Source organism: Leishmania mexicana, chromosome 9 (assembly GCF_000234665.1).
Source record: "Leishmania mexicana MHOM/GT/2001/U1103 complete genome, chromosome 9".
In the NCBI taxonomy this organism is placed as follows: Eukaryota; Euglenozoa; class Kinetoplastea; order Trypanosomatida; family Trypanosomatidae; genus Leishmania; species Leishmania mexicana.
The window spans coordinates 417,359-440,786 of record NC_018313.1 but is presented as its reverse complement, the minus strand read 5'-3'; the positions used below and the strand labels follow the sequence as shown (position 1 = coordinate 440,786).

At 63.1% G+C, this 23,428-nt stretch overlaps 9 protein-coding genes across 9 annotated transcripts; all 9 read left to right on the top strand.

Moving 5' to 3' along the window:
* Window positions 1-129: 129 nt before the first annotated feature.
* On the top strand, window positions 130-1,944 carry LMXM_09_1190 (conserved hypothetical protein; the record flags this gene model as incomplete). The annotated part of the gene is made up of 1 exon (XM_003872752.1): window positions 130-1,944. One exon carries the CDS (start codon window positions 130-132, stop codon window positions 1,942-1,944), a length of 1,815 nt encoding a protein of 604 aa, XP_003872801.1.
* A 2,668-nt stretch (window positions 1,945-4,612) lies between these two features.
* On the top strand, window positions 4,613-7,543 carry LMXM_09_1180 (conserved hypothetical protein; the record flags this gene model as incomplete). Its single annotated transcript, XM_003872751.1, has 1 exon — window positions 4,613-7,543. One exon carries the CDS (start codon window positions 4,613-4,615, stop codon window positions 7,541-7,543), a length of 2,931 nt encoding a protein of 976 aa, XP_003872800.1.
* Window positions 7,544-8,627: 1,084 nt separating this feature from the next.
* On the top strand, window positions 8,628-9,218 carry LMXM_09_1170 (conserved hypothetical protein; the record flags this gene model as incomplete). Its single annotated transcript, XM_003872750.1, has 1 exon — window positions 8,628-9,218. One exon carries the CDS (start codon window positions 8,628-8,630, stop codon window positions 9,216-9,218), a length of 591 nt encoding a protein of 196 aa, XP_003872799.1.
* A 1,843-nt stretch (window positions 9,219-11,061) lies between these two features.
* LMXM_09_1160 (conserved hypothetical protein) lies at window positions 11,062-13,281 on the top strand (the record flags this gene model as incomplete). Its single annotated transcript, XM_003872749.1, has 1 exon — window positions 11,062-13,281. One exon carries the CDS (start codon window positions 11,062-11,064, stop codon window positions 13,279-13,281), a length of 2,220 nt encoding a protein of 739 aa, XP_003872798.1.
* An 892-nt stretch (window positions 13,282-14,173) lies between these two features.
* LMXM_09_1150 (conserved hypothetical protein) lies at window positions 14,174-15,037 on the top strand (the record flags this gene model as incomplete). The annotated part of the gene is made up of 1 exon (XM_003872748.1): window positions 14,174-15,037. One exon carries the CDS (start codon window positions 14,174-14,176, stop codon window positions 15,035-15,037), a length of 864 nt encoding a protein of 287 aa, XP_003872797.1.
* Window positions 15,038-15,631: 594 nt separating this feature from the next.
* Window positions 15,632-16,240, top strand: LMXM_09_1140 (conserved hypothetical protein; the record flags this gene model as incomplete). The annotated part of the gene is made up of 1 exon (XM_003872747.1): window positions 15,632-16,240. The coding sequence occupies one exon, from the start codon at window positions 15,632-15,634 to the stop codon at window positions 16,238-16,240; it is 609 nt and encodes a 202-aa protein (XP_003872796.1).
* Window positions 16,241-17,315: 1,075 nt separating this feature from the next.
* Window positions 17,316-17,774, top strand: LMXM_09_1130 (inner membrane preprotein translocase Tim17,putative; the record flags this gene model as incomplete). Its single annotated transcript, XM_003872746.1, has 1 exon — window positions 17,316-17,774. One exon carries the CDS (start codon window positions 17,316-17,318, stop codon window positions 17,772-17,774), a length of 459 nt encoding a protein of 152 aa, XP_003872795.1.
* A 1,099-nt stretch (window positions 17,775-18,873) lies between these two features.
* Window positions 18,874-19,602, top strand: LMXM_09_1120 (MRP2, gBP25; the record flags this gene model as incomplete). The annotated part of the gene is made up of 1 exon (XM_003872745.1): window positions 18,874-19,602. The coding sequence occupies one exon, from the start codon at window positions 18,874-18,876 to the stop codon at window positions 19,600-19,602; it is 729 nt and encodes a 242-aa protein (XP_003872794.1).
* A 1,002-nt stretch (window positions 19,603-20,604) lies between these two features.
* On the top strand, window positions 20,605-21,975 carry LMXM_09_1110 (conserved hypothetical protein; the record flags this gene model as incomplete). Its single annotated transcript, XM_003872744.1, has 1 exon — window positions 20,605-21,975. One exon carries the CDS (start codon window positions 20,605-20,607, stop codon window positions 21,973-21,975), a length of 1,371 nt encoding a protein of 456 aa, XP_003872793.1.
* Window positions 21,976-23,428: the final 1,453 nt, after the last annotated feature.

Sequence of the window (23,428 nt, the reverse complement as noted above, 5' to 3'; positions counted from 1 at the left end):
TATGCCTTCGCTGCCCTGTCTTCCTCCCCTTCTGTCTCTCCGCCAGCCACCACCACCACAAGAGGCGCAAACGCGCTTGCATGAAAAGGGTTAGGAGTGTGATTGCTCAGCCACTGCCACAGCTGCGCCATGAACAGTCGTGAGACGTCGGGGGCCGCAGCAGAGCCGGCGCCCACGCCGTCCTCGGAGCCGCCGCGGCAACGACCGGCCGATGCGGTCGCTGTGCCCGCATCGATGCAGCACTTTTATACCCGCTTTATGACACTTCTCACCCAACAGGGCTGCTGTGGCCCAACAACCATAGCAGCGGCGGTATCAACCTCTTCGGCCCCTCTGCAGCACCGCAGCACCTCCACTACCGACGGTCAAGACGGCACCGAGGATGACGCACTGCGCCGCCTCACTTGTGTCCAGGAAGACGCGCTCGGGCCGTTGCTCTGGCAGTGGTTGGTCCTCTTCTCTCTAGCGGTGCAGCCGACGGGAGCAGCACCGCAGGAGCGCGGTGCTGCTCCGTCCGCGATGGCGGTTGCGACCAAAGTGTGCTCGGCGGCGCCATCGTACACGCTTGGGCCACACGATGTGGAGCGACTCTTTCGCTCTGGGTTCTCCTCTCTCCTGCCGGTGGCTGGCAGTGGCGGTGGTGCGGGTGATTTACGCGGCAGCCGGCTGCCCCCCGCGGATCCACCCGCACCCTGGCACAGCGTGCCGCTTGCAGAACACAATGGTCCTGAGAGGGCTCTCGTGGCTGCACTCAGCGCCCTCAGCTGCAATGGTCCGCTCTTCAGTACGTGGTGTGCGCTGTGTTACACGTGTGTGGGCGCCTCGCTGTTGGTGGGCACCTCTCAGCGCTATGGGGAAGGGGGAAACGCGACCGAGGACCTCTCCGCAGCAGAGGAGGCCATCCGCAGCGCTCTGCGACGCCTTCGCCACGCCTGGGACTCAGCCGTCGAGCTCGCGGACGTGGCGACGAGTGGCTTGGGGCGACCCGGCACGTTGGCGGCGCGAAGAAGCGTCGATGCGTGTGCCACGCTGCGGTTATGGGCGTCGGTTTACACGACGTGTACGACGTCTGGCTTGGCCGCCGAGGCAGCGCCGGTCACGGATGAGAAGGGCGGTGAAGGCCGTGAGCTACAAGCCCCACCGCTCTCCCTCTCTCTCTGGGCGGCGCAGTGGTACCGCGAGTGCACTCGCGTCGCCGCGCACGGCGCGGACGAGGGTTTTCACTCGGAAGAGGCAGGACTGCCCGTGGAGCTCGTGACTCGCGTCATGCGCTACATGTGTCACCGCCTCGAAGCTGAGGTAGTGAGGCGTTCCCGTAGGCATGAACGAATGGGGTCTGCAGCGTCTCTGACGGCTACGGTGGAGCTGGAGGAGGTGCGCGCTGAGCCGGCAGCGCCCCTGTCCACTGCACCTCCCTCTGAGTCCAACGTCCCTTCTCCTTTTCGGCCGACGCTCCGAGTTGGGACCTTGACTGCTCTTGCCCTGCAGTCTCCCATGCACCTCGTCGGCGACGATGCGGGTCGCCGAGGTGGACGCAAAGGCGGGGCGCCGCTGAGGTGCCGACGTCGTGCACGGCAGATGAGCGCCGACGACGACGATGACAGCGATACCGACAGCAGTCTGGAAAACCCGGACTGTGGCGGTGGGGCGGAGGGAAGCTGGAGCGGGCGCACCGACGCGCAGAGCGGCGCTTCGCGCTTCATCCTCAGTCAGCAGGACCGGTTTGAAGTGGCCATCGCCTCTGGGGTGTTTACTACCTACTTCGTGTGCCCTGCCGACGACAATGTGGCGCAGCCCGCTGACCGCCACTACATGCACCGGCTAACCGGCGAGCAGTATCTCCGCAACGGCACGGTGCACTGGTGGACGCTGAGGGATTCGCAGCGGCACCGGCAGCTGATGGCAGACGCCCGGAACGCGTCTTCGGGATTCGCTGCTCAATGACGCCGCAGCTTTCGGACGAAGCGGTGCGGGGTGTCCTGCAAAGTCACGTGCGAAGTAGCCGACGCGTATAGGCAATGGTGCACGCCATGTGAAACGGTTGTTTGCAGGGAGGGGATGGGGGTGGAAACGGGGGCCGCCGCCACACCGTCAATCCGTGGCGCTCCTTGTGTGTGCTTCAGGACCTCCGCGGGGTGATGACGCGAGAAGTCCGAGATCGCTCTCACACGCTGCTGGGCCTTGCACGGACTGGGCAAGTGACCGCCGTCCAGAAAACGCGTCATGCCGTCTCCTGAGGGTTCAGGGACAGAGCTGCGATGTGTGCGGTCTCACGATCCGACAACCTCACCCCCTTCTCTTATCCGCATGACCTCTGGCGTCTATCCTCTCCTCGGCTCGCACAGCATGGCAGCTGAACAGCACATACACCTCTTTCTGCCGACGACACGTCCGCTCAGCAGAACGAGCGTGTAGGCGCATCGCCTCACCACGTCACCACCCCGACAGATACCGCCACGGTCAAGCATGTCGGGTGCGCCGAGTCCGGCAACAGACGAATGCAAGCGGCGTCTTGCACTGCTGGAGAGGTGCAGGGGCGGATTACGCAGCAGAGGCACTAGACGGGCAGAAGATCATGGCAGCCCGGCGGGTGGCCCGGAGAGGGACAGGACAGGACAATGACATGCTCACAGGAGGTGGTAGCGTGCCACTCGGGAAGGCAAAACGCCACGGCGCTGCATTTACCCCTGCTAGAGTGCGCATGCCAACGCAGCTGTCCCAAGCTACGCTCCTCGGACTAGACGGCGCCGTAGCGCCAACTGTGGGGAGTTCGAGGCCGCAGTGCCCACAGCAGAAAAAAGTATGTCGAGCTAGAAGTGGTTGAACGGAATGTGTGCGAGTGCGCTGGAGCGCGAGCGAGTCGCGAGACGACGCACGACCAGCAGCAGGAAGCAGCTCATGTGCTTCTGCTCTCCCTCAGCTCCTGCACGCCTACTCAAGGAAGAAAGACAAAGGAAAAAGGAAAGCGAGCTTGATGCTGCTCAGCAGGAGACCACAATCATCTTGCACTGGTACACACACACACGCACAATCTGACAGACAGCTGTTCCGCGTTGCACACTCACGCGGCTGCTGTTGCCACTGGCAGGCAGAGGCCGCTGCCAGTTGTTTCTCAGATGTGTTTACTGGTCTCCTCCACCATATCTTCCATCGCCTCCGGCGGAGCTCGCTCCAACGCCGAGTGCACCGCCCTTCACGTGGTCGGTTCTCCGCATGTGCCACCGCTTCTTCAGCTTGACCTTGCTCTCCCCTTCTCTCCCCGTCTCCTTGATGCTCCCACGGCTCACACCGACACTCGCGGCGATTCTCGTCGCGACTGCACTCTTATCCACATCTCTTCACCATCGCCCAGCTGCTTATCTACAAAGTACGGGGTGCACACACTACCCTGTTCGCGTGCTTGTCTACAGGGGTTTGTCTGTACGTGTGTGTGTGTGTGTGTGCGTGGCATCGGTGACTCCCCCTCGCCTCCCCTCCCTCCCCTCCCCCTCGTTGTCGCCTTTCGATTTTCTTAGACTTCTCTTCCCCGTCTGTTCGCCACCGTTGCTGTCCGCCGCCCTCTGCCGCGTCTTTCTTGTCGGACTGGGGCCCCATCTCCGTCCGTCTGGCCGGCTGGTCGGCTCACTTTCCGTCTCGCTCGCACGACATCGCTGCTTCGCGCGCGTGAATACCACCACAACATCAACACACGCACGCGTACGCCTACGTCGTTGCCACTCTGCGCTTCTCGTTGAATGACACGCTAATTGGTCCCCACCGTTGTTGCCGTCGCTTATCTCTTCCCGTCGTTGTGCGTCGGGGCAGTTGGCTCAGCCCACGTACTTTTCATACACCTTCTGTTGTTTGGGGTGCTGATCTCCTTCCTCTTCTCGTTCCGCTGTTGCACCGCGTTGTTTGCTGCGGTGATCGACTCACACCGTGGAGCAGGCGAGCTAGCCTGACGGTCCGTGTGTGCGTGCGAGTCTGTGTATTGGGTCCTTTGTTTTGAGTTAGCGTGCGCTCCCCCCCCCTCCGAAAATTTAGCTTCACCCACACCTCCCAGGCCCTTCCGTTCCACTCCGAGCACAACGATATACATGTACACTGGCCTCACGGGGGTACACCATCTGCTCTTCACTCTCTCCACTCGTGTGTGCGTGTCGTCGTCGTCGCGCAACTCTTCTGCTGCGGCTGCTTACATAGCCAGCTCATCCTCCTCGCGTGTGGGTGGGTGGGTTGTGTGCCCGCGGTGTTCGCGTACGCCTCTCCCCTTCCGTGAGAAGATCGCCACATCGTTGCAGCAGCCACGTCTCCCTCACGGTGGTCAGCGCCGGTGTTCTCCCGCTTTGCCGAGCCGTTTCTCTGCTGCGCCTCTGTCTCCGTGCTGCCGGCGTCCCTCCCTCGCCTCACGCCTCCCTGCCCCGCCCTCCAGCCTGTAAGACGTGTCCTTGTGACGGCTGTGCGCTCCCCCTGTAGGGTTCGGCCTGCCGCCGCTGCACACCTCGGCAGCAGCGACAAGCTAGCGCGCGTGATATAACGGACACAAGTTCAGTGCCGTTCGACACCAGGCGGGGCAGCCGCAGCGGCACAGCGCCACGACGGCCCCTCCCCGGGGAAGAGCAGAGGTGAGAGAATGCAGAAAACGAAACCTGCAGTAACGGCGACGACGACGTCGCCCAAGGCGGCGCAGGCACCCAAGGAGCCCACCATCACCATCATCTCAAGCGACGGGGAAGCCTTCTCACTGATCCCCAGCACCATCGCCCACTCGCACCTGCTGGACGACGCCGTGCGTAGATGGGCAGAGGTCTATCAAGCGAAGGTGAACGAACGGACCGGCGCACTCTGCACCCCGACGAATGCGAACGACGACGCAGACGATGCTACGGCGGATGACCTGGAGGAGACGCCTGATGAAACCTACATTGCCCGCTTCTACGAAGAAACCGCGAGTGATGTGACGGCGACGAGCGGCACCGTGGAAGACCTGGGTAACGGCGGTGGTGCAAGCGCCGCCGCCGCCGACGACGACGACGCAGAATCAAAGAAACAGCAGAGGCGTCCACATGCCGCTCGAACGAAGAGCGCGCGGTCCCATGACGAAGAGGACGCACATCACCCTAAGAAAGTGGCGCCGCCGTTTGAGTTGGCGGACGCCGATGAGGGGACGTCGGCGGCGAGACGGGCTTCAGGCGATGCGGCGAGCAACCTCCGCGGTGCCGACAATGGGGACACCGACTCGGACCGCACCGCCAGCGTGCTGCCCTCCTCAGTGGAAAGCTCTATGTCGAGCACATCAAGTCCGTTGAAGTCGCAGAGCAACGGCGGAACTCCGACGCGGACCAGTGATGCGGCGGGGGTGTTAACCGAAGTGGCAGGAGTGCCACGCTCCACCCTGATGCCTCGCTCGGACACCCACGCACAGCCGTCGCCGATGTTGACAGCATCGTTGCGCCATTCCGCCGCCGCCGTCGGTGAGGCAAGCCGCCGCGGAACCGTATGCAACACGCCGACAGGGGCAACCGCCCATGCTTCGACGACCACGGCCGCCACCACCAAGAGTCGTAACTCGCGCTCCCCCGTCGCCGCCGTCACCTCCCCCTCCGGCCGCAGCTCGCATGTGTCTCAGTCGGCGCTGATGGACACTGACCAGTCGACACCGAGCGTGCTCAGCGGCGAGGAAGGCGACGAAAGGGATGAAGAACGAGGCCGCGATGAGGGTGCTGCCGGTGCGAGTGGCGGCAAGCGACCCTCGCGGGACTCTCGCAATCTAGGCGATGAGGGACTCGACAGCGTAGATGTCTCCTCGTCCTCCTCCGAGTTGATGTCGCCGTCAGGGAGCCCGGCCTGCCCCACCGCGGCAGTGCCGAATGGCCGTGGCACGCGGCACCACAGGGACCCAGTCGCCCCGACCCCGTCCAGTGTCGCTTCCAAGACGACCTCCTCCTCCTCGTCACACCTCACCTCGTCTGGTGGCGGCCGCAGCAAAGGTCACCGGCGCAGCAGCACCGTCGTCAAGGTTGGTGCGGCAGAGGCAGATGACGACTTCAGTGTGGACGCCAAGGGTGATGTGGCTAGGGCGGGCGTAGGAGTGGCGTTGGGCACCGCGGCAGCAGCAGCGATGACTTCTGCTCGAAGTGAACGCAGCGGCAGCGGTAGCGACCGCCCCAGCGCGCCGCCTCCGCCTCCGGATTGGTGCTCCCCCAGCAGCTGCCACCAGCGCACGCCGTGCATGACGGACGAGGACGATGTCGGCGCAATGATGGCCGAGGACGGGCCTGGTGCGCAGGGTGGCACCCCAATCACGCTTAGGTCAAGCGGTACAGAAGGCATTGGCTGCTCGTCGCCGCCTGCCAAGCCTCCACCCGCACATGGCGCAAGAGGAGCCACCACGGTTTCCATGCCGTCGTCGATGGATCGCACCTCGCTGACCTCCGCCACACCCGCTGCCGCGTCCGCCAGTGCGGCCGCAGTGACTGCCGTAGCCACCAAGAAAAACAGCGGCGGCGCCGCCGTGAAGTCCCCCGCGAGTACCCTCGCCTATGCGGACGGCATCCGCATCACGTCCAGCGCCATTGTGTTTGGCCTCGCGCCATCCGTCTCGCCGCGCGCCTCTCCGAGCTCTGAGAAAGCCGCTGCCGCTCCGACCGTCAACATTCGCTCCTCCACGCTGCTCGTGTGCATCAAGTACATGAAGCACTTCGCCGAGGCGGAGGCGCAGGCAGCGGCTGACGCAGCCGCAGCTAGCAAGCGCCGAAAACATCTGCGCCACAAGTATCGGCGTCACAAGCATCGGCACGGTCGCCACAGCAGTGACAGCAGTGGGGACGACGACGAAAAGGACAGCAGCGCGACGGGCACCTCCTCCGCGTCCTCACTGTCGATCACGTCGGCGTCCTCCTCGGACAACACTGACGAGGACGACGGCGGCGACGACACTGAAGTTTCGACGGTCAGCGACTCATCCTTCGGCCCAATGTCTGTTGGGGCGCCCTCAGGCGGTCCGTGCGCAAGTGGTGGGGCGGTGAGAAAAGGTTACCTAGCTGGCGCGGCGCGCGGCACAGCACCCGGCACCCCGGCGTCGCCTCTTGGTGGGCCCGCCGTCATTCCGGCGCCTCTCACGACGCCACTAGTGGCGCTTCTCTCCCCATGGGAGCGGAACTACCTCTATATGGACTTACTCGGCGCGCCCGAGACGGTGCTCGCAGCGTCGCTCGCCATCCTAGACGTCTGCCCTGGCTTCGATTACGGCTCTCCGAGCGTGCACCTGGGGGACGCCAAGGTGAAGGCAGCTCTCATGGCCCCACCGCCACCGCCGGAGGGAGTGCACACGCTCGTCGAAGTCATGGCCGCGGCAAAGCAGCTGCAAATTTACCCCTTGCACGCCCTCTGTGCCGGGTGGTTGGCCGACTTCATGATCCGAGCGTCGTACGGGGCGAAGGACAACTTCGAGGCGGCGCACCTGATTCGGCAGTGTCTTCGTGCGACCAGTGACTGGAGTCGGCGGGAGACGGACTGCCTGAAGATCGAAAACGAGTGGCCGGCGAATGAGGAGTCCGAGTAGCGGACGGTGGACGGGGGCAGAAAACGGAGGAGCAAAGGCGCCGTGCAGCTGCTGCTGCTGCTACCGCCGCCGGGGATGCCGCCCGGCTCCTATCCTATGTCTCTGAAGGGCATTACCGTCCCCCACTACCAGCGTCGTCGTTCTCTGATGTTCGGGTGTGCGCATCGATGTAGGCGCACGCGTGTGCATGCGTTGTGGAGAGGGCGGCGCCACTGGTTGCTGGCTGCCGTCGCCGCTGTTGTTGATCTGCCTGTCATGCCTTGTTTCTGTGCCCTTTTAAATGGCTGCTGCCTGTGTAGCGGGAGGCGCTCATGGCTTTATTTCTCCTTTCGAGTTGGCCTGGTCGATGTGCCGCTTCTCCATCCACCCTTCCCCCCTCCCCCCCCTCTCAAGTCTGCCAGTGTGCGTGTCTGGCTGCCTGGCTGGTCGGTGTACGTCGATGGGTGTTGGTGTTGTACTCACGCCTGGTGTGCTTGTCATTGTCTTGGGGGTGTATCTGGATGTGCACATGGGACTGAATGGGGCTGATTTCGAGCAGCAGAAGCATGCAGCAGCATCGAGGCCGTCATCCGCACGAAGAGGCGGATCCAGAAGCCCCTGCCTGCCTGTCTGCCTCCCTTCTCTGTGTGTCTGTGTGTGTTTGTGTGCGTCAGACTGCCTTCACGTCACCGTGCCAGCACACATGCGAGGAGGAGTGGGGGGGGGCCGCAGACGTGCTCGTGAGTGAGGGCTGAGATGGAGGAGAGTTCTTCCGAGATGGCGGCACGCGCTTCCACCGCGCTCGAGCGGACGCCATCCGTCTCGGTGTCCCTCTCTCGCGTGCGCGCTGATGAAGCAGCTGCTGCTACCTCCGTAACGTCACCGGCTGCTCTGCCGCACACGCACACCCTTACTTTTATATTCCTGCCTCCCTCCTCATCCCTTCTACGATGCCGCGCTCTATGAAGAATCCGAGCTCGCCATCTTTGCACTCACATCCTCTCCCGCCACACGCGCACGCACACGTCACTGCTGCATCTCTCTCGCACGCACCCACGCCTCTGCCGAGATAAGCGCTAACAACATCATCGCTTCACACGCAGCGATGTCGAATGATGAAGTCTTTCGCATCAGCAACGTCAGCGGCTATTCGGTGGAAATCCCGCTGGCCACGGCGAAGGAACTGCTGGGCATGCTGAACATGGACCAGGTATTCCGAGCGGCGCGGGCTGGCGCTGACGACACGGACGAATCGGACGTGGACGACGGCGACACTGAGCCGGTGAAGGCGGAGGGCATGGATTATGCCAAGGAGGTGCTCGACGTGGTGCGCGCGTACGCGTTGCTTCCCTCCGACGAGCGCACCAGCAACATCCCTCGCCCCCTCACGCAGGACCTGCGGAGCGTGGTGTACGCGGGCGAGATGGAGCTGGTCGAGGAGGCGGAGAGGGAGGACTACCTCGTTGATCTGCTCAACTGCGCGCTGTTCCTGCGCTTCGCACAACTGTCCGCGCTGTGCGCCGCCTACATGGCTGTCCGCATCGACGAGATCGCGAAGGCGGCGCCGGACATTATGGAGGGCGCCGAGCGCATCCGAAAATTCCTTCACATGCAGAACGAGTGGACCGAAGAGGAGATGGGCCACCTGCGGCGTGAGATGGAGTACGCCAAGTCGGTGGACCCCAACGTGTATTGAAAGCGTGTGTGTGCCTCTCTGAGTGAGGGTGCCTTGCTGGCGGCTGCCCTCCTGGCCTTCACGTGTCTCACTCACTCACTCCTCCCGCCCCTCACTGCAACCTACTGCTGATATTGCCCGAAGCAGCCTCGCTGTGCTGAGGAGGACGAGGAGGTGTGTGGCACGCAATGCCCACTGCTGTGCTCGCTCATCGCCTGTAGTGCTTGACTTCTTGTTTCTTTCCAGCTCACCGCACGACGAAACCCCCGCCGCCAACACCCGCGTCCCTCCCCACCACCACCATCACCCGCCCTCCTCCTCCACCTCCTCCAGCGTCCCCGCTGCCATTGCAGCAGTGTGTCTGGTGGATGTACTTGAAGTGGAGAGAACGGACGCGTTCATGGAAGGCAGCGACGTGCGTCAGTGGGTGGGTGGGGAGAGTCGAGGCAGGGAAGAGGGGCACCGACCTCTGTCCAACTCGTGCAGCGGGGCCGGTGATCCGGTGGGTCTGCGCACGTGTGCTTGCCTGTGCTTCGCTCCTCCTCCCCATGGAGTCTGTCGTCGGCCTCCGGCATCCACTGTCCGCCCCTCCCCCACACACACACCGGCAGTGAGGCAGACGATTAGAAAGTCAAGTGGAGGCAGTGCTAGAGCTGAGACTCACACGACGAGGCTGTAACACAACATGCCCGTGGTCGTCGCGCGGCTCTGGGTCTCTCTCTCTCCCTCTCCACCCCTCCCCCCCCCCCACACACCCATCGTCCTCTGCTCTATTTCTCGTTGCCTTCAAAGTTTTTTTGGGGGAGGGGGGTGTGCGCCTCACACCTCCGCCATCGCCTCCACGAGTACAAAGCATCGCCACGGGTCGTGGCGATGGGCGATGGGCGATTGCCGATACCCCTCGTTGCCCACGTCATTCCGATGACGCTCATCGAGTGGTGCGATGCAGCAGCGGGTGGCTTGGCTGTGAAGGCGGTAGTGTTGTGTACCTTGTGCGTGCGATTTTGTTGTTTTCGGGGGGAGGAGGAGGGTCCCTCCGTTCTCTTCCTTTGCTTACCTCTGCGGGGTCCGCTGCGGCCTCTGCAGTGCCCGCACACACACACACACACACACCTCCCCCTTCATCTTCCTCGCGGCACCGTTTTCGGTGGGCCGACGCTGTTGTCATGGGCCCTTCTTATGTGGTGGTGATGGTTCTCCCCGTCTGTCTTTCCGGCTGCGTCTTCCCTCCCTGCTTCTCTTCCTCCACGGGCTGACGTACATCATCGTAGAGGAGTAAGACCTCTTTGAAACCACCAACAGCACGCGGTGCTCGTGCGTTGTTTTGGGGGAGGGGAGGGGAGGGCGATTATAACGGGAAGGGACAGCGGCCAGTCGAACGGGGTGTTGTGCCGTTCCTTCCCCCGCTACAGTCCCCCGCCTCTCTCGTCTACTCTTCGTTTTTAAGCTCTTGTGGCGGGCACATGTTGCCCTCCACGCACCGATGTGCACCTTTGCCACATCCAGGTCGGCTTTCCTTGTTTCCCTGCATGGGCACACGCACACGCACACGCACACGCCTCCTCCTCCTGTGCTTGGAAGTGGGCGTACGCGTGTGCCTGCGAGAGTGCAGGGGAAAGGATGGGGAGAGACGGGAGAGGGACACGGAAGAAGCAGCGCACCACGCCCTTCCTTCCCCCTCACGACTTGGTGCGGATCGCGCACTCGTCGCTTACTCGCCGACGCGCAACGTGGGGTCGACGTTGGTGCCGCAGCAGAGATGTTGCATTGAACTTATCCCCTCCTCCTCACCACCCCACGCATGTTTCCTATCCCCGCCGCCGTCATGTCGTTTCGGTGGCCTCACACAAGAACCTTTCCACGGATGCAGCACACGTCATCATCTGCGCCGTCTGCCGACACGCTGGCGGAGATGTCTCTGCGGCACCGAGCGACGCAGCCTGCAGAGCCGACATCAGCGGCGACGACGGCGGCCAAAGCCGTCGCAGGCGGCGGCAGTCGGGCCCGCCCTGTGCAGCGAGGGAGCGGGCGAAAGCTGGTGGCGTCCAAGGAGCTCTTCTTCGCCGGGTTCCCCTGCAGGGAGCCTTACCGGGGCCAAGCATCGGGCGCCACAACGCCAGCCTCGGCAGTCGCCTACTCGAAGCATTTTGTGCGTGGCTTCTTCCAGCAATACGGCGCTGTAGAGGCGCTGTTCTACGACGAGAAGCGTGGCATGGGCAGCGTCGTGTTCGCCGACGGCGCCGACGCCGAGAGCTGCTACCTTGCCGTGCATCTCTCCTTTATTGCTGCGCCTGACGAGAAGGGCGGAATGGGTCAACCGACGTGGGAGCAGGACAGGCAGACCGAGGCGCTCGATGAGCGGACGGCCCGCGCGCTGGATCTTCTCCTGTGCCTCGAGTTTGCGCACTGTTGCCCGTTTGTGAACCCCTTTCTGCTGACGCGGGACGCCTCCCTGGTAGGCGGGGAGAAGCAGTGGGAGGTGCCAGGCGGCGAGCTGAGCCGCGCGCTCCTCTTACACAGATTTCCGGTGCTGCTGCTGAGCTCGGACTCGCGGCCGTCGGCTACGGAGCCGATGGTGCCCGTTGCGCCGCACGTGGTTGTTCGCTGGGAGGCGGAGACCGTGGAGGCGCCGGCGCCGCGCGTCGAGGTCGTCGAGGACGGTGACAGAGGTCCCGCAGCTGCGGCCCATTCGTCAGAGGCGGTACCGTCACCTCAATCCCGACGTGTGAAGCGTGTTGGTCCAGCCTTCCCGGGACGCGGCATCGAGCCGCCTGTCATCGAGGAGGCACTTTGGCAGATCCTGCAGCCGGCTCACGTTGCCGCGCAGGACGGGAACGTGGTGACGGTGATGGACATGTGGTGGGAGTACTACAACCTCTACGCACTCCGCAAGACGCAGCCTTCGGCCGACCGCATCGCCGATGACGCCTTCATCTACGCCGCGCAGCCGTCGCTCGCGCAGGAAGTGCGTGAGGTGCAACGGCAGAGTCGCGAGTACGCGCACGGCGACGAGGCGGCCGCGCAGCAAGTCATGCGGCGACTTGTTTATGACGACCTGTACCACAGTGCTCTGTGCTACCTTTATGTAAAGCAGAAGCTCAAGTACGACCCGATGTGGGCAAGCCTGATGCGCGACTTGTACAAGGCGAAGGTGGTGTTGCACGTGCAGGCGTGGCGGGCGCTGGCGGAGACGGCCGAAGCCGCGAACCAAAGCAGTGTAGTCGAAGGTGGCGTCCAGAATGCAGAACCCGCCACAACGCCATCGTCCTCGTCGACCGCGACGGGGTCCCTCAGTACTCGTCGAGGCAGGGCGGTCAAGACCGCCCTCAAGGCGCTCTACGAGCCGCAGCCAACAAAACAGGAGGATATCGAGGCGCTGCGTGCGACGGAGCAGCTGTGGCGCACGATGCCGCGCACGGAGGCTGCCGCAAACCTCATCGAGAACGTGAAGCTGCTGGAGAAGATCAAGCGCGGCCTGGTGGACCGAAACGGCCATGACAAGGTCCACACGCGGCCGCCGCTACCGGCGCTGTCGCCGGACGGTGACGACGGACAGCCGTCCGACATGAACATTGAAGCAGCGTACCCGACTATGAGTGCCGCCCAGCGAGATGAGCAGCTGTACTCGGCGGTGATGCAGAACGTTGACGGCTACGTGGAGACCGGGACGGCCGATGAGCTGGTGGGTCTGTGCGAGAATCCAAAGCTGTTTCGGTACGTCAAGGGACACATCGGGTATGAGGAGGCGCATCGGGTGCCCTCCTACTGGCGTGCCTACGTCAACGCCCTGTGGGTGCCTCTGATTGCGTTTCTCCTCCTAGGCTTCGGCACGTATTACGTTGTGGACTGGCTGGGCATCAATGAGGCACATGAGAAAGCCGTTGCAGAGCGCCATCGTCGCGAGTTCCGCGCACACCTGCTCAACCAGCTCAACCACCAAGAGGCCCTCTTCGACCAAAAGGACGCGGACAGCGCACAACTCAAGGTGACGTTGCAGGCGCTGAATGAAACGATACGGCGTACGTCCGAGGCGGCTGCGAGGGCCGGTAAAAAGTTCCGCATTGAGCTGAAGCAAGACCTCTGAGCCCTCTTACCCGGGCTCTTCACCGTGGCGGAATAGGCCACTCGTTGCGGTCGTTGATTGTGGCGGACGCGTGAGTTAGTGACGCTGTCCCAGCGACGAGGATGCCATTACTCTCCCTCCTGTTCACCTTGTCTTGTGCCGACGTTCGTTTGTGTGTGTGTGTGTGTTTTCGCTCGGCTGATCACCGGGTGTGCGTGCGCAGAGAGAATCCCCTCCCCTCACCCCTTCTGCCAGCCGTCTTCGCTGACGGATTTATACATGGTGTCCCGTGCGTGTGCATGTGTGTTAGGTGTGTGTATGGGTGCGTCGGTATGTGTATAGATGTGGATGTCGCTCACGGGCCCTTCCCTTGCCCAGTCACCCCTCCCCCCTCCCCCCTCCCCCAGCACAGCCACACACACACACGCGAGGGACACACACACGAGCAGAGTGCGCTGTGATTCCTCGCCCGTCCCCCGCTCTCGCCCTCGCTCTCTGCCTCCGCCTCCCTTTTGCTTGAAAAGTGGTCGTGGGTGGATGCGGACGCACCGCATCGTATCTGTGCCGCAACTGGATGCCTTCGTGTACAGCGAAGCGTTGAGCGTGCGACCGCCTCCGCCCTGTCCCTCTCACACACCCCAATGCTCTCTCTCCGCTACACCCTTGTGACCTTCCTTGTGTGTGTGCGCACGCCACCCCCCCCCCCTCCCCCGCGCGCTGAGGCTGCGCAGCTCTCTAGGTGTCCTACGTGCTCGTAGCTCCGTCCTTGCAGCGACATACGGATAAGTGCTGCGGAGGAGCCGTCCGCACGCCTTTTGCAGGTGAACACCACCGCACAGTGTGTGCGCCTTCATTTCCTCTGCTCCCTGTCGTGACTACTCTTCACGAAGCATAACAATCGACGGTGGGGGGTATGCCGCCTCTGCACAGCCGCGCGACGCGGCAGCTTGTGAAGGAGCGCAACAAGATCGACGGCCCGCGCTCGCTGCACCGCGGCATCCACTATCAGGAGAATGAAGCCCATGCCTCGTCGTACATGCAAAATGCCAAGAAGAAGCGTGCTGATCACCGCGACTTGCTCGTGCACCATCAGCGCATCAACGAGGACCTGCAGGACATCTACACCCGCACGGCGGCCCTGCACTCCGACAACATGACGATGGTGGAGCGCATTGAGGAGAACTGGAAGAAGTTTGAGCGCATCGGTGGTAAGCGGCCTACAAACGTGCGCACGCGCGGTCAGGACGCCGTCCTCTGCGCGAACCAAACCGCTGTACCGTACGCGGAGCGACTCGCGCAGGTGTCGCAGCAGAAGGAGGAACTGCGGGAGCGCGGCGCATGGGAGAGGCTGACGCATGGGGAAGCTGTGGATTATAGTGAAGGCAGTGCGCTGCACGCGGCCAAGGACAAGCGCGTCCAGATGTTTCAACGTCGCCAGCTCCGTCGCGCGCACCTGCTCCGGCGCGTTGGTGACCCGACGCCGTTGAAGCAGTCCGGTACGTACGACATGAACAGTGGCACCCTTCAGGTCTTCAACAAGACCATTCGAAACGTGCAGCGTGAGGTGGCGCATGACGCCCGCATCGCAGAGGTCCGGCAGCGCCGCAAGAATAGTCGTAGCCAGTGGGACGTCAACGAGAGCGGCAACGTGAACCGACCAGACCAAGAGGTACTGCGGTACTCACGGGACTGGGAGCTCGGCCCGCGACGCAAGGGCCGCGGCGGTGGTGGGGGTGGTGGCCGCGGAGGACGGAAGCGCGAACGAGATGAGCTGTGAGCCTGCAATGTGGCACATCGCTTTGCCACCCTGCGTCTTGATGGTGCTTGGCGTCTGCTGTGGGTGTGCGTGAGTGTGCGCAGACGGGTGGCGGGAGGTTGGCCATGCAGGACATCGGGACGGCGGCGCCCTGCTCATCGCCTCGTGTCGATGTCCCCACCCCCCACCCCACCCCGTCGCTGACTCTTGTGTCCGTTGCATTCATGGATGTGCTAAGAGACTAATATGCGTTTAACTGTGCACCGGCGCACACACGTCGTTTGTGGCCACGTCGTCGTCATGGAGGACCGGCGGCGCGGAAAGACAAGGGGAAAAAGACCACTGGTCATGCGGCGGGCGTCGCCGTAGTGACGGCGGCGTTCATGCGGGTCCGGTGCTGGCGAAGGTGTACCACACACACACACACACACACACAGAGAGAGAGACACCGTTGGCCGCTGCCGTACGAGGAGGAAGGGTATGGTACCATGACGGCATCCGCCACACCGCCTCTTGCGCGCACATGCATGCTTGGGTGTCTCGGTGGGAGCTCTCTCTCTGCCTATATCTGTGGGTGAGCGTCGATGTTGACCTCCTGCAACAGCGCCCCGATCCATGCCTCCCCCCCCCCCACCCGTCCTCTCCCATCCTAAACGTAGGGAACCCCACACGGTGACGACACAGCGCACCCAGACACGGCGTGAGCTGACGGAAGTGCAAGGCACCCAAAACGAAAGGAAAGCGAAAATGGCGGCCACGAACCCGCGTGTGCTCTTCGATGTGCATTTCACCTCCTTCCACGACGACAACCTCCCTGGGACCGCCATCACCGACCCGAAAAACCCCACATCGTTCGTGCTCACCACGGGCGGCTTCCCGCAGGAGGTAATTGTGCAGACACGCGCCGCCTCGGCAAAGATCTCGAAGCTGTCCGTGACTCTGAATGACGCGAAGGACATTCTGCTTGACAAATGCTGCGGGGAGGCGCCGACGGCGTTCGACGTCATGGCAGAGCGCACCCTTGCTCGCGGCTCCGTCGGTGGCCCGCAGACCGAAACGTTCGACTTAGACCCCGAAGGCGCTGGACGTGATATCCGCTTCATCCGGCTCACCATTCTCTCCGGCTACAGCGAGTTCGTCGCGGTCTACAGCATCGATGCGTGGGGGGAGGAGTCCCAGCAGCGCATCGCCGTCCTTCAGAGCAAGCCGGAGGTTGTGATGTAGAATTAGCCAGTGCTGCACCGGCATGCGTAGACTTGGGTGAGCTGACTAGCATCCAGGTGGAAGGCCGGCACATACTACTGCGCTGTCGTAGAAGGGGCACCTCGGTAGGTCCGTCTCTCCTTCCCCTTGATGTGCTCACAGCACACGCGCCCACGCACGCTCGCGCAAGCCGATAGAGAGCCCGTCGCGGTGAAGGCAGAAAAAAGGCGAGAGGGGAGAGGGGGAGGAGATGGACATGTTCCCAAGTCAAGCTGCGTTGTATGTGCATGGTGTGCACAGGTGAGTCAGCGCTGCGATGGCAACCGTGGTGGCTTCCGCTGTGGGGGGGGGGAGGGTGCTCAGTAGATATATATGGAACCCTCGTGAGCAGTAAAGTAACCCCAAGAGCTGGGCAACCCCCTTCTCCGCCTTCCACACGCACGCACGCAGTGAACGATCACGGCACTGAAACTGGGAACAGAAAACGCGCTGGAGGGCATAACACACACCAAGAACGAATGCGCGTTGAGCCTCGGTCCTCCCCCCCCCAATCACCAACACCACCACCACCTTCGTTGCTCACCTGAGGGGTACCGACGCAACTGTTACGGATGACCCGCCGGGCCCCGATCACATTTTGGCGACATCCAGTGCGGGGAAGTGAAGGTAGTGATGTGCGTGCCATCACCCGTGCCTCGTAGCAACATGCCATGTCGCCTACCTGCACACGCCACCACCCCATCAAACCTTGCTCTGAGGGAAAAGACGAGGGTTGGGAGAAGTATTCGAAAGGTGCGCCGCACCCTCGATGCGCCGCAGGTCCCCCCCCCCTCCTCTCCCCCCATCCTCTTCCATCTCGCAGCGTGATGGATGCGCACGTCGCCACCTTGTCTCTCGCCCCCCCCCTTCTGCGTCTCGTCGGTCTCCCCGCTTATCTTACCTCACCACCGCCACCACACCCATCATCACCGACCATCACTGGGTGTGTACGGTGTCAACGTGCTTCGGAGTTGAACGCACGTGGGCGGCATCTCCCCTCCCTCCCCGCATCGTCTGCCTTGTACCAAATCAGAAAGCAAGCCTGTAACGCAGAAGAATGACATCCATCCTGGACCCTAGGCAGCCCATCGAGCCCCTCCAGCGGGCGATGATGGTAGCCAAGGACAGTACACTGGCCACAGCCATGCTGAACGTCTTTGGTGGCTACATCATGGGCTTCGGCTTCTCGCTCTTCGGCTCCATGATCTCGGCCGAGACAAGCACGCAGGCGATGGGGACGGCAGACTTCTTCCGCCACAGCCTGCGCAGCGCTCACCGCCTCGGCGGCAGCTTCGCCTTCTTCGGCTTCTTGTTCGGCGGCATTGAGATCGCGTTAGAGAAGCGCCGCGGCCGCAAGGACCAATGGAATCCAACGATTGCCGGCGCCATCATTGGTGGCGGGTATGGGTGGCGCTCGTACAAGCACCCCGGTCTGGCGGCCGGCATCGTGGGCGGCGCGGCCTTCTCTCTCGTGTTCGAGAAGATGTTGGATGCCATGGGCATGGCCCAGCACTAAGCGAGAGCCGTTAAAATGCAGAACAGCACATGGACAAGACGGATGAAGAGAGGGGGAGGGGGGTGGATGCTCACGTCAGAGAGCGGCACGAGTGGGGAAAGCTCACGCACGCAGGCGCGTGAGGTGTGCGGTTTTTCATGCGGTGGTGACTTTCGCAGTCGCGGCTGTGTCCACGACACAGGTGGTCGTCCACCACCAGCCACCTCACAGGGTGACGATCACAGCCGCTGGCGTGCCCCTCTCCCCCTCCCCTTCCTCTCTGTCCTTGCTCGCCGTCTTCGCTTGTCTCTCTCGGCGTGTGGGAAGGCACTTACCGTTGCTGCCGTTGTGATGTATTTGGTGCTCACAGTCTTCATCCGTGTAACCCCACCGGCCCACCGACCGACCTCCTCCCCCGCGCATGTGCGGACAACCACAGAGGCTGGAAAAGACGCTCTTCTCTGGCTCTGCCGTGCCCGCTTGCCTCCTCATCAGTTCATGGGGCCCGCCTGTGTGCCGTTGTCGTTGCCGTTGCCGTCCCCGTCCCCATCCCTATCTCTCTCACACACGACTTGGGGGCGTCCTCCCCGCCCCTCCCACGCACACACACGCCACCACCACCACCACCACCCGGACGCTCCCTTCCCGATAACTGTCTTGCTGACTAACAAACGGAAACACAAGTCCGAAGGGGTGGTGAGCAGTGGATGTGCGCGCACCACCCACCACCACCTCCACCACCGTCCCGACGGCTTTGAGCCGACTGCTTCCATAAGGACGACGTCCTCTGCAGCGGGATGCCTAGGATGACCTTGGGCCGTCTGTGCTCTCTCCCTCTGCACCAGCATCGCTGCCGCTTCCCCAACCCCACCGAGCTCACGCGCCAGCCCCACCTCCAAGCGTCCTCCTCCTCCCCCCCCCCCCATCCTCTCCTTTCCTCCGTCTTCTGGCCCCGTCTTGCCTTCTTCCCAAGCACACGCACACGTGCTTCAGCACAGCAACGGCATCGCCGCACACCGTACACGCCTCGGACCTTTAATAAGGCATCATCGAGCGCTTGAGTACATCGATCGTTATTCGCCCTCCCTTCCTTGCTCCACCCTCGACGTTCTACATTGCCATGCTGCGCCGCGTCTCCACTCTGTGCGCGCTGCGCCAACGCGCAGGCGTCACTGCCATGGCCGTCGCCGGCGGCCTCTCTGCCAACACGAGCCCGTTTGCCTCCCAGGCATCCCCCCTGCAGCAGGCACGCTGGGCCTCCTCAGATGCTGCGGCACCCACGAGCAACAACGCACACCGCACCAACAACAGAAATAGCAATGTGCAGAGTCAGCGAGGGCGGCGCGACACGATGCCGCCGGCCTTCGACATTGTGCACTGGAACGACGAGGACATCGCTGCAGGCCACCTGCTGCGCGTGGTGCACCGCGACGGCTTCATCGTTCTGGACTACCACCGGCAGCGTTCTGTCACCGTCGAACTTCGTGAGGATGGCAGTCGCGCGGCGAACCCGAACCGCGCGGAGAGGGTGGTGACCGTGACGCTGCCGCCCGTGTACGTGGCGCGCTTCCTCGGGGTGCTGGAGGGGCGCATGAGCAAGCTGGAGGTGCAGTCGCGCTTCACAAACGCATCTTTTATGCCGAATACAGCGAAGGGAAAGCATCACTACACTCTTCACTGCACGTCCATGAAGCCGACCACTGGCCAGATCCAGACGGTGGACGGCGCCGACGTGCATGAGGAGACGGTGGAGTGGACGGTTGAGTTCGACGCGGCGGAGTCATTGATGCTGCACCGCTTTCTCACGCAGGCCCTCCATTACAACACCGGCTTTTCCCGCAAAGTGTAGAAGAGCGAAGCGGGGCGGGGGGTGGGGGAAGTGAATGCGGAGCGGCGGTGGCAAGAGGCGCAGGATTATAGCGGTGGTGCTGGAAAGGGGGCGAATTAGCGTGCCGTCGGCGTTGGGTCCTGTACGTATGCATGCGTAGTTGCAGCGGAGGTGTTCATGGATGCGTCCTTGTGAGGGGGAGGGGGGACGCGTATCTTCTCTTTTGTGTAAAAGTATGGTCTACTAAACGGGCGTCGTGCTGTGCTGCTTCCCTCCCCACCTCCCGCGTGTGTGTCTGCCAGAGAGCGAGTGCGCGGTCCCTCACCGACCCCAACCACCACCAACCTCCCCTCCATCGGAGAGGGGGCAGCGTGCTCCTGCGTGTACGCAGGTCAAAATGGGCGCGACGTTCCGCATTAGTGCACGCAGGCACATGCAGCAGAGATGAACGCGGCGGTTGCACAGAAAGCGTAGCAGAACAAACGACTTTCCATGAATCATGCCATCGGGGGAGAGGGAGGGGGGGGGCTTTGCGTGCCCATCAACGCACTCGCGCACCCAACTCCGCTCCCCCTTCGTGTGTAGAGGACGGGGGAAGAGGGGAGGGGAGGGGGGCGACGGCGCCGGAACGGAGGTCCCCCTCCTCCCCCTCTCTTTCACCCCGTCTGCCTGGCGTTTGCTCCCTTCCCGTTTCCCGCTCAGTATGTAAGTGAGCGAATAATGTGCGTGGTCCGTCTCAGAGAGGCACTTCACGCCCGCACGGACACACCCCACCGAGGCGTATGGTCGACGCCTTCCTCAGTCTCCCTCGTGCTGCGTGCACCGCTTCCCTGCCTCCACTTCCGCCTCTCTCGTCCCCCGCACGTGACCTGCGCCCCCTCCTCCTCCTGCCCACTCCGGCAGCTACCACGAGCACTATTGCCGCTGTACCAAACTGCCTCTCCGGTACCACCCATCCCCTCCAGCCTTCTTACAGCCACCGCATCAACATCGTGCTGTCCACCTCCCTCAGCAGCAACGCCAATGTTTCTCTTCCGCCACAGTGCCGAGCCCATGGAAGAGGAAGAGGTGCACCATGAACCGGTCGACAGCACGATGGAGCCCCATAATCCCGACACCGCTGCGGCTGAAGAGCGCAGAACGTGCGCGGATGTGGCTAACGGCGATATCTTGCGCGAGGTGTCCGGCTTCGCAGAGTCGTTCGAGGAAACTGGAGGGGCACCGCACACCCCGCGCGAAGGCACCGTGCCGCCGCCCAGTATGCATGATATGGAGCACCAGTATCCGCATGACGACGACGACGAGGCGGATTTGGCCGCTGCTGCACCGGCCGCATCGGCCCCAGCTCCATCCTACGGTGTCCCGACACTACCAATGCCGCGCACTTGCAACGAGGACCCTCAAGCTGAAGCGGACGGGAACGGCACCCAGCGCCATCGCAGCTACTCGCACACCTCACGTTTCGCGGCGCCGTCGCCACGCTCCATCAGTGGCATCAGCCGTGGCCGCTCCTACTCGCTGAGCGGCCTCAGCTCCACCGATCTGGCGGATATGCACGAGCAACAGTACCGCCGCTGCACCTCTGTCGTCAAGTCCGCGCGCTGCATCTCGGCACGCCGGGCGAGCTCTGTGAACGGGGTCGTCGGCGTCATCGATGACTTCTACAGGTTGGCCAGCGGCCGTAGCAGTGCCATGACTGAGGGTGAGCGGGTCGCAGTGGAGCGGATGATGGAGAACGAGTACCGCCGACAGGAGGTGGCAGAGCGCTCGGCGCAGTTCGCGCTCGCGCGCGAGTCCACCATTGTCAACGAGGAGCTCGCTCGAGAAAAGGCCACGTATGTGCGGCGCAGGCGTCTGAATGAGGAGCTGCACGCGCGAATGGCGAAGAGCAGCCGCATCCGCCAGGAGCGCATGACCGCCGCGGCGCAGCGTCGGGAAGAGGTAGAACAAGAGCGGCTGCGTGTGCTCTACGACTCGATGATGGAGAAAAACACCCGCTACCACTTCCGCAATCCGTACGCGATGATGGCTGCGCAGCGTCGCTACAGCGTGGAAATCCGTAGCCCTGCTGCGATCGCGCCGCAGCGGCGCACCTCCTCGCCGTTCGCGAAGGCAAACGGGAATGTTCAGATGAGCCCCCGCTCGAGCGAGGGGGTTACGAACGGCGCTACGGAGGTCCGCTGTACCTCGTCTCCCGCCACAAGGCGGCGTAGCAGCACCCCGAGTATTGCCAAGTCCAAGCCGCCACAGTGCCTGCCGCTCGATGCCTGGAAGAAGCTGGAGCAGCCACGTAAGGACTCGCACCACAGCAACATCTCTGCTGAGCGCCGGTGCCTATCGCCGAATGACTGGCGGGCCAACGCGTTGGTGGAACACTCACGCCAATGGCACTAAACGGGTAGGCGCACACGCGTCGTGCTCGTCTTTTGTTGTCGCCTCCATGTGGCATTGAGCTGCGCCGTGGACGACGGTGATTGTAGTCTGCCACGGTGGTCATGCGACAGGTGGTGAAGGTGGCGCATGTGTGTGAGTGGGGGAGGGGGGGGCTCAGCTCGCCCGATGACGGCGAATGGATGCCTCTTTATGAGTAAGAGCCCACCCCTCTCTCCCCACTACTGATAACGTCTGTACGTGCGTGTGTGCCTGCGTGTGATCGGGGGTGTCTTGCTGCTGTCTGTTCTGTTTCGTGTCCCTTTTCTGTACTCCTCTGTAGAACTTTCCCCGCCAGCGGTGGCAACGCGTCTGTCCTTCGACGCGTACGCTCGTGTGGGTGTGTGTGGGTGGGTGGGTGAGGGGTATGGCGCAGGCACGTCGGATGCTGCCGCTCCTAGTCCCTTGTTTTGCGCTGGCGGGAGCACATTCGCTCATCATGCACGCGTGCGCGGACGCATCCGTTGGCGTGTGCACGGATGAAGGGAGTGTGAAGGACGTCGTTGCGATGCCACTTGTGTGCTGCACGTTTCGTTGTGTCTCTCTCCTACTTGTCCTCTCTTCTCTGATGACGGAAGGGCACACACACACACCTCTCAGTGCGTGGTACCTCAGGGCCCGGTGCACCCCTCCCCCCTCACCCCCGCCCCTTCTATCCCTGCCAATGTAGAGCCCACCTCCGGCGGTGACAGGGTCCGGCCCTGGGGTGACGACGGTGCGTCGGGGCGGCCGACGGCAGTGAACACGTCTGTGCCATCCATACGATGGGCAAAACGTGTCAGGGCGACTCGAGCGTACGCCTCACCCGGCCCTCGCACGGCCCACGGATGTGTGGGGGAGGAGCCCGCATGCCACCCCGAGAGGGGGGATGCACCGGGGCTGGCGACCGGCATGACGGGGAGCGGCTGTGTGGGGGCGGGGCAGTAGAGCTTGAGGCAGGGGTCGGTGCACAGGTCGCTGAGGCGGCGCACTTGCTGTAACACGTGTGTGTCTGCGGTTTGCTTCGCACCACGCGGGGGAGGGGGTGTGCAGAGCGGCGTTTGGGCTCGCATACTCGAGGGCTGAGAAATGAACGCGGCGGCAGAGGACATACACGCCTCCCCCCTCCCCCTCCCTCCCCTTCCGATTCTCTGCCCACCCCGGTTTCTGCGCGTCGGTGTGCGTCCGTGTCGCTCGCCGCTGTCAGTGGGGAAAAGGCCTCCCCCTTTTTTTGCTATTTTTATTTCTCCACCGCCTCTCTCACACGCACACACACACACACACACACGATCAACGAAATGGTGACGTGGGCCGGTCGGTGGTGATGGTCGTTGCAGTGTGGTAGTGAGACCGGGAGGTGGGGGTGTGGGGACGACCGACGGGGGTGATCTAGCAGGGGGGGGGGGGCTCTTTTTTTGCTTCCGTCTGCCCCCCCCCC